The 16322-nt window shown below is 43.9% G+C and overlaps 1 protein-coding gene across 1 annotated transcript; it reads right to left on the minus strand.

Annotated features, from left to right (window-relative positions):
• Window positions 1-914: 914 nt before the first annotated feature.
• On the minus strand, window positions 915-16287 carry CDR2L (cerebellar degeneration related protein 2 like). The gene is made up of 6 exons (XM_075277234.1): window positions 15428-16287; window positions 11039-11151; window positions 9484-9632; window positions 9209-9373; window positions 7918-8188; window positions 915-6526 (listed from the first exon to the last, which is right to left on the minus strand). The coding sequence occupies exons 1-6, from the start codon at window positions 15504-15506 to the stop codon at window positions 5966-5968; spliced, it is 1338 nt and encodes a 445-aa protein (XP_075133335.1). The 5' UTR covers window positions 15507-16287; the 3' UTR covers window positions 915-5965.
• Window positions 16288-16322: the final 35 nt, after the last annotated feature.

Raw genomic sequence — 16322 nt, forward strand, 5'->3', positions numbered from 1 at the left:
AAGAATTACTAATGGGCATTCTGATGTTGACCTATATACCGGTATAAAATAGTTTTTTTTCAAAACCTTTCGTTAAAGTTGACTAATGGGTTCTGCAAAACCGCATGCAGTACTATATAGAGACATACAAACTTGTGCGCAGCTTCTTCCATCGACCTACAGACATTGAATGGAAGAACAGGCTGCATGGTCTACTGTCGCTCCATTCAAGCTTCTCAATGCTATCGTACAGAGAGGAGAAATGGGACTGCTGGGATCACTAGTGATCTGACTTGTACCTCTTATTGAATGGGGCTGAATCCTGTGTGCATCCGCCACATGTGAAACCACAAATCTATGGCAGAAATCCGATTGTCAGTTTCAGATTTTGCTGCAGATTCCAAAGTGTCAGACATATTTGTCAGATGGACCTGCGATTATCAAGGCAAGTCAGAAAAAAATTCCCACTTTGCTTTAAAAATAAATTGATTATATTCCAAAATTATTAATATTGTATAATTAATAAGCAGTATAGGTTGTTGCATATTTACTTTCATAGGAATTCCATTTAATGAATGAGAGGATATTTATTGCTACTGACTGGCTCTGCATAGGGACCCAAAAACCATAAACCCAATCCACTTAAAAAGCGGTTACCCGCGGACCCATAGACTATAATGGGTTTCGACGTGAAAAACGCAGAGAGAGAAGTCTGCATTTTTCAAGCGGAATGGGGGACAGAATCTCCAAATGGAAACAGAGCGCTAGTGTGAACGCAGCCTTACCAAGGAGTTGGACTGTTTATAAATCGAGGAGTTGGAGTGAGTGGTTTGGCCTATGGACTCCACAGCCCTGGCAATAACTACTTGTATAGATTTGCTGTTACTACTGTACTTATTTATAACAAAGAAACACAGACACCATACTTAGTTATATTCTAGTATATTTATTACCTTAAAGCAACTTTACGTAGAAGAGTAATTAAAGTTCCCCTTTTATGGCCTTCATTTATATAGAAATGGCCTGTTTGAGGCTAATACTGAGATGTCACATTGTTCCAGATCATACAGTAGGGGCATAGATAACACTGACCTCCAGGAGGAGAATGTCACCCCAACCTGAGAATTTTGCACATACATATACAGTACGTATATGTAATAGTCTTCACATGCCATCTTTAGCAGAAGAGCGTCCAACACCTGAGCATCACTCACAAAAGCTACCGATGCCAACGGTCATATGGACTTCCCGTACCTTATAGAATACATGTCAAGAGGCAAGTGACAATATATAATAATTCTTACCTATATATTACAGAATAAATAATATTCAAACCCAGGACGCAATGTATATTAAAAAGTTTGGACTAAAATGGCTGACCAATTCGGTTCGAGTATGGTTTTCCATGGCTGTATAATGCCCTCCAGCAGGGGGTGCAATAATTACAAGCTGATAATACTGATGGGTACATCTGCCAACCTTCAACATTCCAGTGAGTGGTGAAATTCAAGGCCCATAGACATTGGCTAGGCATTGGTGTATATGAAATTTTGGGGTTGCATATTTTCCCCCAAGGTTATAGGGTAAGGTGGGATAGCTTAGATATTTCTAGTATAGTTTTTTTTATTAATTCCTTCAGGATGAGAAGTCGCTTTTCTTCTTTCCATAACATTTCCATACATTGTAAAACAAATCCAGTGAAAGCTGGAGCTTCCCATTGTAGTAAGGAGTCAGCACTAGGATATTGATTGCCGTGGCCTCATCACTACTTTCCACCACAGAGCCGTACATTATATGATGGCTGTGCTTGGTATTAGAGCTCAGTCCCAATCATTTTAATGTAGCACAGCCATCAAATGGCCATGTCACCAATGGACGTGATGTCACTGCCTGAGAAGAGGAAATGGAGTTTGGTATCAGAGTCCCAGACAACCCTTTCACGTTTGCATAGCCACATCTTCTGCAGCATGTGGTTGACTTGGCAGTGCCTTCATGGGCAAGGTGCTTTGCCAATTGCCATGTATTTCCTAGTTGTCCCGGCCAACAATTAGACTATGTCTATTGTAAATGGGAGTCAAGTATCACCGTGTGAATTGCTAGAAGTTGACAGATGTGAGCGGTTAGGCAAATATTAGTAGTCAGCTGCCTCTAACTGGTCCCAAGCAAAGCATAAAGGTACTTTCATACATGCCCTAGTTATAGGATTTTCATCCCTGCAGTTCTTTACTGCAATGACAAATATACTTTTGTCATACACGGAGTATTTAATAATGGGATTAACACAATGAGAGCAAAACTTTGTCAATTTCACAGCATGCTATGCAGCACCAATGAAACAAATGAAAAATAAAGCAACTTTCCAGTCATGTTGAGTCTACAGCGCCTACGTGTCTGCATGGTAACAGACTACAATCAAACTCTATAGTCTGATCCTGCAGGCACATGTACAATACGACATATCTATCCTATACTTCTTTCTTTTCTTCTTGTCCCCTGTGTTAGGCCCCGTTCACACGATAAGCAGATTTGCGGATTTTGGTCCTGAGAGTGACGCGGGAAGCCGCGTCAGAATAGGGCCAAAATGCACCTGCCACGACTGTTGCGACTTTCCCCTCCGGAGTAGGCTCAAATGAATGGGCCTAGACCGGAGGGTGCTGCCGCGAGGCGGACGCCATTGCTGAATCAGCTGCGGAGTCCGCCTGAAGAAAGGGCAGCTCGCTTTTTTTTTTTCCCCCCCGTGTGCGACATTGTGACCTCCATTGTGAGGGGCCGGATTATGACGTGGATTCAGCGCCATAATCCGCCCCCTCTTGCCCTGTGTGAACGAGCACTTAGGGTTCTGTTTTACTTGTACAGGATCAGACTACACCGTTTATTTGTAGTCTGTTACCAAGGAGACATCAGAAAAAAAAAAAAAAAGGGATTTTGATTCATTGGCCAAAGGTGAAGCTATTGTAGAATGCCACTTTGCAGATCGGCCATGTTTTTTGCATGATTTCATTAGGTAAAAAACAAAACACAGATAGCTTTTTTTTTTTTTTGCCTCGCACATGTACTGTATAAGCATCTTAAAAACTAGGCAACCATGTATCAAGCATAAGAAAATGTAAAAAGTTGTGAGGCACAACGCACCATCTACGCAAATGAGACAATATTTGCCAATTATCTATGGCAAAAAAAAATACACAAGCAACAAATCTCTGAAATATTACCTGATATTTCAATAAGTTTGTTGCCAACGATAAGTCATTTCTAAACATTTCTTGATACATGGCTCCCAAAGGCCAAACTTAAATGTCACTCTCAAAGGGACATTTAAGGGTCCTAAAAGGACTGTCTATCCTCACAAAAACTACAACAGAATAAAATGAGGAACAAAAGGAGGAATTCTCAATTAACCAACCCACTGCCATTCCTGTTCCAGAGTCCCCGACAGTCTCTGTTTACCCGTCTCTGTCAATGAGGCCGCTTCACATCTGCATTCGGGCCATTTCGATCCCACAAGTGCAATCAGCACTTTTCTCCCCGCATTTTTTGTGTGGAAACAGCACAGACCCCATTATAGTCTATGAGGTCCGCAGGTTTCTTAGGTAACCGCTTTTTTAAAAAAAAATTTATTCGGATAGGTTCTCGTTCAAGGGGTCCCCAAACGGAAACCCGAACGCAGATATAAACCAGACCCAACATTGACCACTACAATAAGTCAACATGTGTAACAGACCATATGCAACTACTACAGTCTGTGAATGGCTTTAGCAATCAGATATCAAGTCAACATGGAAGCACAGAGACCTAAGGGGGGGCTTGTAAAACATCACCAGATGAGCAGCTGGGGTTGGTACTGTACTGGGTAATTCCCTTTGTTATTTTTATAGAATTGTAAGCTGTCTGTAAAATTAAATGCATGGGGCAGGTCAAGCACTTTTAAGGGTGTGTTTACACATTCAGGTTTTCTAATGCAATTTTTGAAGTCGTGTGGAGTGCCGGATTCACTTTATACGTGTACATGTCAAAGTTTTTTGTTTTTTTTATTCAGACTCAGGGCACCCTTGGAACAAAACAATTTCCTAGGGGTACCCCTAACAAATAATTTTACAAAAGACGAAAAATAAATAAGGACACAAGGTTGCATGAAGTCATCCTCACAACCACAGTGTTGAGGCCCCATGGGAGGTTTTCAAGACACCACAGCACCCCTGTTTGGAATTGCTGGTATATATACTTGGATTCTATCCGAGCACCAGATTCACGGTTGGGTGTGCCGTTTCAAAACCAATATGATCAATAGGATGATAAGGGAAGAACACATAAGAACAGGTAGTAGTACTTTTTTGAATCCATCTACTCTTTGGACTTCAAAAACTGCATTTATAAAAAAAAAGAGAAAAAAAAAAAAGTCCATTTCTAGTAAATGAATCTGCAGGGTATTTGTTGGCAAGTGCAATTACATTTGTAAGAACAAAGCAGTGATGTGAGTATATTTGTAGTGAATGACGGTCAGCTAAGATGTGCGCACAGGGTCTTGGATAACATGTTCAGAAATACACAATAAACCGCCATCTTATTGCATACAAGATTGGGCTCCCGCAGTACATCTACGACATCTTTTAACTGCTTAGATGCTGGAAGCATGGCTTTAATAGGGTGATCACATGATGTTAATGTTCATATATTTCTGGTAGTCTGGTTAGCTGCTCGGCAATGTGTCACAGTGACAGGTCCAGGGACGCTGTGAATGTGGAGAGACAGGGCCAGGCCCTCTTCACCTGCAATACTAGGTAGATCACAGTTGTGGTACCTACCCTTTAAAGTTGTAGTTTTTTTTATTTTTTTTATAAAAAGTTATAAATGGCCTTATGTCCATGTCACTGCTGTTTTTTGTAGTTGCAATATTAAGTTCTACCTGGGTTTGGAAGGGAGAGACATACTCACAGAAACACAAAACGTTAAAGGAGAATACATGTAGCAGCACAACGCAGAGACAAGCCCTGCAGAGCTTTAAAACACTGATGCATATCATCTCTGCAAGCACAGCCAACGTTACAGCAAGAGACCTATCCAAAAAAACCTTCTTATACGAGATGTATGCCACACAACAGACATGCTGTGTATACCTGTAAGGGCAACTCCAGCCAAAAATACATGGGCTGACAGTGACATCATTGGATGCCATTATAGCGTGCAGTCCATTACGGCTCAATCACAGATCTCTCCCCCCACTCCAGTATAATATCAAACCCTAGCCCCTGTCCATGAGGGGACGCATTACACAGGGGAATCACAAGCCCTGGAGATCCCCCAGCAACAAAAGGGAGCATCAGCACAGTTAAGGCAAGTCATGTGATGAGAACAGGGGGTACACTGAAGACCAGATGACTGCCAGTGGGGTACGTGGAGGTGACACTATGCTTACGGCACGGTTTGTGCCTGACAAGAAGAAACACTGGGTGACGGGAGGGTATATAGCGTAAATGTCCCAGGAGACTGCACACTATAGTAGTGCCCACCTTTGTTTATATCTATAGTGTTGTATACTACCTGTAGCTACATGGTAAAGTAGTGTTGCTTCTATATAAAGTGAACTAATGCATGTTGATTTCTACGATATAGAGTAAGTAGTAGGTACTGTTCTATATTATGTACCAGACAATTCTTTCTTGGACACCTCAGACCACTTTATGGGGTGAGGGGGTAGCAGGTCATACCCACTACCTATAAGACAAGTCTAAAGTGAACCTGAGCTGCTGTTCCTTTTGCAGCTTTGCTATAGTACTGGTATTATACACATCTACATTAATAATGCATTGGCTGTGTATTACAAAGCTTATTCAGAAAACTGGGCACTGGATGATTCATATGTGAACACTTAAGGAGTGTGCCAATGTCACTTTGCGATGGGCAGTGAAAAAAGTGCTCCGCAGGCTACCATTGGGAGTACATAAGAGTGCAGGGGGTGGTTAGTGTTTACATTTGGACTCAACAGGCCTCACTTGCCACCAGGTCCCTTCTCAGCACTAACATCTTGCTTGGTTCTCTGGATGCGGTTAAATATCTCTTTAAACAGAGCCTTGTATTCTGGTTGGCTCTGTTCCAGCCGTCGGTCAGCGGCCTCCAGCTGCAGTGTAAGCGCCTTCTCTGGTTCTACATCCTCTGCAGGGAGGTCTCTGCTGGAATTGTCTCTGGACACCGGACGAGAAGTCTGCACTCCAGCATGGCAGAGATTGTCCTCATGTTTCCTGCATTTGGCCAACAGCTCCTCATAGCGTTCCAGCAGTGCATGATATTGCTCATCCACTTCTCGCAGAATAGACATGCCACGGCGTCTGGTGTTGTTGGCATGTAGGGTATAATTTCCTTCATGTCGGCTGGCGGCATCACTCAGTGCTGTGTCGCTGCAGCTTTTTCTGACATTTGGAGATGCTGGATTCTTGCTCATATCATCGTCCCCCTCTAATGGCTCAGGGTCATCAGTTTCTGGGGTCTTGTTGAGAGGCTCCAGTAATGCTTGTGAAAGGCTATCTCCCCGGCTTAGGAGATAACGCTTGACCTGTGTGAATATACAGTATATATGAAGTATACAGTATATACATTGCTGTAAAGGCAGAGAATTCATCTAGTGATCAGATATTCTAGGCTGCCGCCACTGCCTGCGCAGATGTTAAAAACAAAGACATCTTTGATTGCTCTTTGTCTTTGTACAATTGTCTTTCTAAGACACAATTACAGCTCTTGTTTATAGGCATAGACTGGGGAAGAATTATTAACCAATTACGTCATAATTGCAGGGAGGGAAAGAAAAGGCACTAGGACTGAAAAATATGTTCAAGGACACTTGTGCCAACATTGGGGGTAGCGCATACCCCATTGACTTGATACTGATGGCTGTATCTGGGCCCAGGAGTCTAAGTTCACACAGGGCATTTTGGTCAGGATTTTGAGGCTGTATCTGCCTCAAAATCCTGACCAAAAAGACAGCTCCCATTGAAATCAATGGGAGCCAGTCAGTTCTTTTTTCTGGGAGTGGTTTGTTCTGGCTCCCAGAAAAAAGAACGGGCATGCTCAATCTTCAGGGGAAGTCACCTCGCGAATCCACCTGAAGACACTCCCTTCTCCTGACTAGGCTCATTCATTTGGGCCTAATCCAGAGCAGAGTATTTTGGACCGGAACCTGAGGTGGCCTCCACCTCAGGTTCCGATACAGTACTTTTGACAGGTGAAACATATTTTATGCGTGTAAAATAACTAGATATATTCTTTTGATGCAGTTTCAGCTACAGTTTCTGAACATACTGTTAGGCTGGGGCCCCCTGTTGTGAATAGGTGGTGTTGTTGTATTGCAGTACATGCAAAGTGGATGGGATTCTGGGTAATCCCATCCACACATTGCAGAAAAAAAAAAAGCAGTTAAAATGCTGCAATTTCAAAAACCATTGCGTTTTTGTAAGTTGCAGCATGTCAATTATATCAAGAGAAACGCTGGCGGTTTCCATATAGGTATAATAGAGACAGAAAGTTTTCCTCCTGCAGTGTGTTTCAGTCGCAGTCTTTTCCACAATGTTTTTTTCGGCTGCAGCTTCCTATGTGGAGCCTAAGGCTAAGGCCCCACGGGCCGGAAACACCGTGCTAAAGCGCTGTGGGAACAACTGCGGCGTGAACGCAGAGTTTTCCTCCGCGGACTTTCTGTTACAATTATACCTATGGGAAAGCCACTGGCGTTTCCATAGATATAACTGACATGCTGCAATTTTCAAAACCGCAACGGTTTTGGAAATCGCAGCGTGTCCGCGCTGTGATTTTTTCCGCAACGTGGGCATGAGATTCACATGAATCCCATCCACTTTGCAAGTACTGTAAAACGTCACGATTTTTCCCGCAGAGTTTCCGGCCCGTGAGGCCCCGGCCTTATATCGATCTTTGCTTTCTACTGAATGAACGCACCTGCTTCATCTGCTGTAGTTCCTGCAGTTCATTCTCCAGTTCCTTTATTCGCATCTTGCAGTTTTCCATCTCACATGCCCTTTGCTCCAGCTCAGCATACTCCTGGATGACAACCTGGTACTCTTGTTCTGCTCTCTCCTTCCGTTGTCGTTCCTCTGCCACCTGTGCCCGCAACGCATTTACAGCCATCTGCAAACGCTGATTTTCTAGCTGTAAAGGTCTCTGAGACAGATCCAGACAGGAAGCATGCTTGCTGACTGTATCTTCATACCTGTAGACAAGAATGAGAAACTATCAACGATACTAGGATGACATTTCTACTGTGCAGAGGTTAATTATTTTTATGCACAGCCACACTAACTTGTATGGTCGGTTCAGGTGGTTGTGCATATGTTTCACTTGCTCTGCTATGATCCACAGTATGACGCTGATGTGGAAACTGATGTAGCAGAGCTGGATTTGAGTCAGCTTGCATTACATACAGAGGTAAGGGACCCCCTATCCCATCCCTTATCAGCCAAATTCAATTAAACTGGCTGATAAGTGGAAAAGCTGAAGATAGACAGCACAGTAATCCCAGAGCTCTCATCTCCTCCTCCCCTATATGAGGAGCTCCGTTGCTTGTCATCCCCCCCCCCCCCAGAGAGCAGGCAGCTACCTCACTTGACAAATGAGCAGATAATCCCAAGGGCCAGTGTCAACAATGACGTGAATAAATTAAGATAGCAGCCAAACAAAGCAGTATTGATAAAGCAATGTATTTAGGGAAAAGTCTTATATCCACATAAACTAGAAGTATAGATAGGATCCTTGTTATGGGACAACCCCTTTAATGCAAAAGAATAGGCCATGTTGAAATGTAAGATGCCCAAGCTCTTGCCTCCCTGAAAACATCTGTCAGGGAGACTCAGGAAACCCCATAAACATTAGATGGTCGCTTCATCCAGGTGGCATAATGTGTATGGCCAGCTTCACTTCTATGTCATTCTCTTCATGTGCTCTTTACTCATAGGCATTATCTCCATGCCAAGGAATGCGTTGGTGCTTAGTAAAAATCAGATCAGTTCATCTCATTGGGGTTATTTTTGTGGAAAGCACGTCAATTTCTACAGAAATTATAGGACAGTTGCAGAGATCCTGCTACAAACCTACCAAATATGAAAATATTGTAACAAGAAGGTCATGTGACACCAGGCAAGAGAAATGGGAGTTGTTGCATACTAAACACTCGTCCTGTCAGCCCAATGCTAAAGAAATGACCATTTTCTTGTAGACAGATCTTAGTACTTACCAGCTGCTGGAGCACAGTTCACGCACACAAGGAAAGGTGTGGATAGTGCGACGTCTTTCTCTTTTTTCCCTTCTGCTTCGTACCTTTTCCATGCCTTGCAATTCCTCAACCTGTCTCTGCAAATCTTCTACCTGCTTTTGTAGACCATCTATTGTATCTGTTAAACTAGAAGTAAAGGAGATCTAGAATCAGGTCTAGAATAAACAGCAATGCTTCCCTACACTCATGGTAAACTGTTCCATGAAAAGTTATCAATAGTCAGCAAACCTTCACACCTTTCTATTTTTTGCTGAGCCACCTTGTTTTCCTGTACAAGCTGGACATTGGTGGCTTCCAGGTCTCTTGCTACAGTGTCCAGTTGTTCGTAAACCTTGGCGTGCTGCTCATTCACCTGGCGGAGCATCTCCAGCTGTTTACTAAGGTACTGTGGAACCAAAGAATAGAAAAATTATTTTTAAAAAATCCTTTTGGTCTTGCTGCATACTGATGTCCTGGTGATGGAGATCCAGGACCTGCACACCTGGTCTTTACCTACATGCACAACTACCTCACAACCAAACAAGGTGAGCAATTATATATTACATATCTTCATTACATCTCCCCCCCCCCCCCAAAAAAAAGGAAAACTAATTTTTTGCTATTATAATGTGTACACAATGTGTAAGCAGAACTAATAGGCTACAATAGGGCAGCACTACATGCTAATCCCCAAATAGTTGGGGGCCCCAATATTGATGGCCTAGCCTATGCTGTGGTCTGGTGTGTTCCTGATCACATGGTAGCAACAATGCGGTGATTCATGTAATCACATCATGTTCCATCTGCCGGTCCGATCTCCTCAGACTTCTGATATTGTAGTCTGAGTGGGTGGGCCTAGCATGATAGCTGTTTTAGGGGGCTGAAATCTAGAGGACCGATCCCCTCAGGCATGTGCCTCCCAAATTCTAAGGTGCTGGGACTAGCAGGAGAGTAAACCATGTGATCAGCACATTAGACATCACACCATTCCAGGAAGCACTACATTGTTCCCGTGACATGACCGGAGGACATAGTGGTTCTTGCAGCCAAATCTGGTTTGGAGCTACTTCAATCATGCTCATAAAGATTTACACTTCTTTTTTGGCGAGTAGACAACCACATTAAGTGCGATTAACTATCTTTTTAGCCAAATATTTATTCACTAAAGCTAGGGCTACATGGAGATTTTGGCCATGATACCGGTCACATGGCCAAGAATTGAGGTGCAGCGCTGTCTTCATCGTAGCTAGTAAAAGTGAATGTTATGACTGATAGACTTCCACAATTTGAATTATTTGCAAGCATTGTGTTGCGGTAACTTGTGAGTAGCGGCGCTACTGCATACACTTTTACTAGCTGTTAGGAAGGCAGCTCTGCACTGTGCTCTGTGCGCCAAAGTCTGCATATAGCCACAGCCTTAGGGCTAGTTCACACGTGAGTATAAGGGGAGGTTTTTGACAGCGGATTTCGCGTCCAAAACCTCCCCTTATAATGGTGGTCTATGGAGACCGCCGGGCTTCTGTTCTCCGCTAGCGGCGAGCTGCTGCTAGCGGAGAAAAGAAAGGACATGTCCTTTCTTCAGGCGGAAGCCGCGCAGGTTCAGCCGCGCGGCTTCCGCCCCCGGCAGCTCCCTCCTATGTCGGCTCATTCATTTGAGCCGACAGCAGAGGGTTAAGGCGTGACAGCGATGGTCGCGGCGGGCAGGTTTTGACAAGAGAGAGACGCGGCTCGCCGCGTCTCTCTCTGTGTCAAAACCCGCGCGGGCAGTTCACGTGTGAACTAGCCCTTAGAAGTTTGGTATTCTACTGTTACCTCAATCTCTTGGACCTGGTCCTCATTGCTCAGGTACATCTGCTGCAGAGATACTTCTAATTCCTTGTTGCGCTCCAACAGCGTCTTCCCCAATTCTGCCGCCAGATGCAGATCTGACAAAGGGAATAAGAATTAATCACATCCTATTACTTGATATACTCCTGGAAAATACAAATATATTATTCATATTTCTAATACGAACGCCTCCTCCCGAGTTGTAGTCATATCTCACAGTCATGTGTTCTTGAAACAAAGAATGGATCGTTGTTGTAGACTGTCAGGCACCGCACATTCATAATTCATTAAAGAAACAATGGCTAGCTCTAAGGTAAAGATCGGCTGCAAGTACATAGCGGATATAGAAGGGTCTCCGGGAGCTCAAAGAATAAATGTGCTTTGAAGTGACGCCTCATCGTTGGCTTTCTTCTTTATAGCGTGCCGCCACTTACAATTCAAGTATACATTAATAATAGTACAGGTGACTATAACAAACGCTGGTAGAAAGCGGATTATTTGCTGAATTTTTTTTTGCTGGTTAGTTTTGGCACCGATATGTCCCCACCGTCAGAAGGGCAGGACTTACAGCCTAGCATCATCACTGGGCTGTGAGTAACTCCCCTCCCGACAGTAGAAGCCTTTGGAAGAATACTATGGAGTGGGAGGAGGCGTTCCTCACAGCCCAGCTATAAACCCTGCCCTTCTGACAGTGGGAGAAATCGGAATTGGCGATATCTCCAGCTTCGGGGTGCATACTGGGAAAGCTGACAGTGCTCTGAATTCAGAGCACTGATGGCTTTCTACCAGTATATAATACCACACATGGATGATACATAAAAGCTCCTCTAAAGAAATAAGATTTCTACTCCCCTTATCAGGCTGTTTTCCTCCTCCTTCCTTTTGTCCAGATTGTTATATGTAATAGCATCCCTATATGTATCCAGCCTATCACACAGAAGTCTATGGAGAAGGAAGAGGTTGCTGCCAGCTAGTAAGTGATTGATTGCTCCACCTGTATAGTAGTAGAGCATTATTGTAATAGATATAGTAAATAGAGGAGTTTATCAGTTGCAGTATGTGTGTCTCCTTTCCAGCAGTCTTCTCTTCCCCTCTCCATAGACTTCTAGGTTAGAAGTAACTTAACTTTATAGATGGGACTAAAGCATTTTTATTTAGCAAGATAGATTATAAAATTTCTTATATTCACCTGCACTACTAGTCTATAAAAAGTTGTTATAATTAGCTGTATACTAGGAGTATAAAAAGGTGATGCAATCCTTCCATGGTTTATGCCACTTGTCTAGTCAGTGCTTGTCCCTCTCTGGCAGGTCTAAATATGGTTGCCAGTAAATCCCTTGCAAGTAGTTACCTTAAATAAATATATTACTTTCTTAAGCACAAAGAAATCCTCACAACCACTTTTCTTGGCTTTGTTGTAAGGCTACATGCACACAAAGAAGTGCACGTGCCAGGTTTGTGATAAAACATCGAGGATGGCAAAGGCTTAGATTGGCCCACAGGAGTACCCTCTGAGCCTGGTGGGCCCCCAGCTCATGTAGGCATGGTACAGTGCACTTATTGTATTTCATACAGATACTCATCATACAGCATCTCAACCAGGCTATGTGTCAGTATAATATAGTGCTAGATTATTTCAGAAATTACCCAGTGTATTTGATTTACAGTACTGTAGACACACAGGGCAGCTAAGATGGCATCAAGGTCCAGAATCAGGCCAGCCGGGGCCCCAGTCACCGACCATCTTGCAGCATCTTTCTGCTACCTGACATCTGCTGCTGAGTGTGCACATATTCCCAGCTCACAATGCTAAGAGGGCCCTATGCAAGAGTCAGGCAGCAGCAGGGGCTAGGCTGTACGATACTACTGAAAAATACATTTATGTTGTGGATATTCTAGGAATTTGGGAATATTCAGGTAATACTTGCATGTAGCTGTACAGCGGGCCTCTAGAATTTTTAAATATTTTTTTTACTGGTGGGTCCTAGGCTTGCAGTATGACATTGAACCATGTATCTGTGCATATAGCGTAGTATATAATATATGCCAGGAAAAACTACAGGTGTATACTTTAACATTTTCATAGGTCTCCAAGCACCAAACGGATACCAATAAGTGTCTGGTATGTGCAGATTGCTTCTCTTGGTGACCTCCACAGGTAATTGTTATAATATCACCCCATGTGTGACAAATACTCCTGTATCCATCAGACACACGTGTCCTGATTGTATACGCCCGATGAAAGGCTAAGGCCGGGGCCCCACGGGATGTAAACGCCTCGATTTGCCCGCGGCAGAAACTCTGCGGGAAAAATCACAGCGTTTTACAGTGCAAGCAAAGGGGATGGGATTCATGCGAATCCCATGCCCACTTTGCAGAAAAAAAAAAACGCAGTGCGGACATGCTGCGATTTGCAAAGCCGTTGCGGCTTTGCAAATCGCAGCATGTCGATTATATCTACGGAAACGCCGGCGGCTTTCCCGTAGATATAATGGGAAGAGAAAGTCTGTGGAGGAAAACTCCAAAACTTTCTCTTCAAAGCGCTGCGGAAAGAACCACAATGCGATCACGCAGCGGTTCTTCCTGCAGCGCTTTATCACTGCGTTTACGGCCCGTGGGGCCTTAGCCTAAAACACAAATGGGGAAAATTTAATATCCCATTTATGCCAGTTTTCAGGTGTATGCCACCTCCCCTGTTCTGTGCCTTGCTCACCACCCACCACATGAGGTGGGAATGCTTCAGCCCAACATATTTGTTATAACTCATGCCAGTTTACATGAAATCTACGCCAGTCCCCGATAAGCAGAGATTCTGGCACATGGACATGACCCTGAATTATTAAGAGGTCGGAGCCTTTAGATAAATCAGGTATGCCCTAAACTTGTTGGGGCTTTGGTATGAAACACCAGTATTGATAAATCCTCCCAAACACAAAATAGAGGCAGAGGTGTAACGTATTAATGTAACATGACCGACCCCCTACTATGCCATTTGTGATTTGTCTTCTTATGTGCCAGATGGGTCTGCATACCCACCATAGCCCTGGTGTGACTGTGACCTCTGCACCCCTATAGCTTCACCCCTGAGCCAATGTATGCAGTAGAGGAGCTCGAGGTCTCTTTCAATATAGGTCATTGCTCCCCCAACCTTTTCTTCATTTGTGCTACATTCAACTTTATTGGTTGAGAGCCATGTTGTATTAATAAATGATAGAGAAGTAAATGATGAGACTGCAGATATCTTACAGTAATTATACTAGCGGTATTATATTATACCATCTAAATTGTCACTATGTTCAGATACAGATTTAATATTGCCAGTCTTTATGTCATATTTTAACCAGTGATTTTGACGACTACTAAGGGCTTCCATGGCAAGACAAACATGGGGGTCACAAGCCACCCGGCTCCCAAGCTTCTGGTTGTGGACCACTAGTATAGCAGCAAAAGGAATCTTCTAAGCGAAAGCCAAGAATGGCTACAAAAGGAATGAGAAGTATATAGGAAGCTCTTATACTTCTCCCGTCTGCTCAATCCACTCTTGCCTTTGGCTAAAAAAAAAAAAAAACCCAGCAAAATCTGCAACAAAAAAAAATAGCTGTTTCCACAACACGAGGCTTTAGCCTCAAAGAGGATAGACTCCCTCTCCACATACCTGCCAATACTTGTATTCTACATGAAATAACTCGAGCAAACATTTACATTGTATCGTCCCTTTTTTTGTTCCTCCTAGAAATTTATGAATATATTGACAACTGGGTGTTACCACTCCTGGTGTCTGTCAAAGGGGTGTGTCTTGTCTGATACTGTTATCACCAATTGGGCAGTGCAGGGACAAGCCCCAACTGTCAAATTATTCATAAACTTCTAGTTGAAATAACAGGACGGTACAATCCATACTTATAGAAAAAGAAGTTTTAGTGAATAACCAGATGTCAGGTGGGGGAGAGGGGCAGGTGTTCCTCACCTACACGGTGACCTAATAATTGATTTTAACCCTTGAGCTACACCTGCAGGGTCCACAGGAATACCCTTAGTTGCAACTGTCACTCAATAGTTAAAATCCATTAGTAGCGCTACAAAAAGTGGCAGTGTAGCCCCAGCCTCATAGGGAGAAACAGTGTGAACCTGGCCCGACTAGGGGGGTCCTCTGCTGGAGAAGCTCTTTTGATGGTCCGCAGATCTGGCTCCTGGAACCCTGGTAAACTCTTGCCCGGTGCCCACAGGAGTAAATGGACTACCAGGGGTTACAATTTATTGTCCCTCCCTGTGGTCCTAAGCTGGATAAACCTTCCATTATATCTGGTGTATGAATAGGACATATAGATGGCGGTTATACATAACTACATAAAGTGAATGGATTACATCTCTTACCTTGCTCCAGATCATGGTGGTCATACCAAGGCTCGTCCTCCTCACTATGGAACTCTTCCATTCTCCCTGCTCCCAACATTGGTCCTGCCGGATAGCTGTGACTAAGTACGTAATACTGCTGGGATGACCAAAGTACGAGCAGTTTTTACTTTATATTTTGTCCCTAGGATAACACTTCCTGTCAATCCCGTCAACCAGTGCTCTAGGTTATTACTGAGATCCGGCTACATATGCTCAAGCCTCTATCACTAGCCATACATGTCATAGGTGTGGATATCGCATGTAATCGTATGACTGCTAGTGGTCAGGAGATGACATGTTTCATGGTCTATTTCTAGATCAATACTGTGGAGGTGACATGTAAACAGATGACAAGGGCAGCAAATTGTTAAATTGCACCCACTACAATACTGGAAAGCCCCCTATGGCACCATGTAAATAGACTGCACCAGTGACCAATGCCAGCTACGTATGATGGAGGCCCTGGCACTGACTACAATGCCCAGCAGCTGGCTGCAGTGTGAGGCAGGCACTATAGCAGAGGAATACTACATGGACTGTACCATTGTGTTACAGGAGCCCCTCGCTCTCTGCCTCCCCCAGCTTCCTGCTGGTATCCCTCCCGTGCCCAGCTCTTCCCGGTCCTCGTCCTGTATCCCGGCTCCCCGTAGCATCCCGTCACATCCCTGGGCCTGGACCGGCTAAGCCCCGCCCCTTACATCCAAGCTGGCATCTGATTGGAAGCCACGCCTTCCTCCTTCCCGCATCATCATCCGGGCCTCCTGCATCCTTAACTCCTGCGTGCCCGCCGTGCTCAGCGACAACATACATGTCAGAGCCCAGAACTCACGTGACTACCACAGGGCTAGTCATGCACACGTATTTATATGATGAA

This window comes from Leptodactylus fuscus, chromosome 6, assembly GCF_031893055.1.
Source record: "Leptodactylus fuscus isolate aLepFus1 chromosome 6, aLepFus1.hap2, whole genome shotgun sequence".
In the NCBI taxonomy this organism is placed as follows: Eukaryota; Metazoa; Chordata; class Amphibia; order Anura; family Leptodactylidae; genus Leptodactylus; species Leptodactylus fuscus.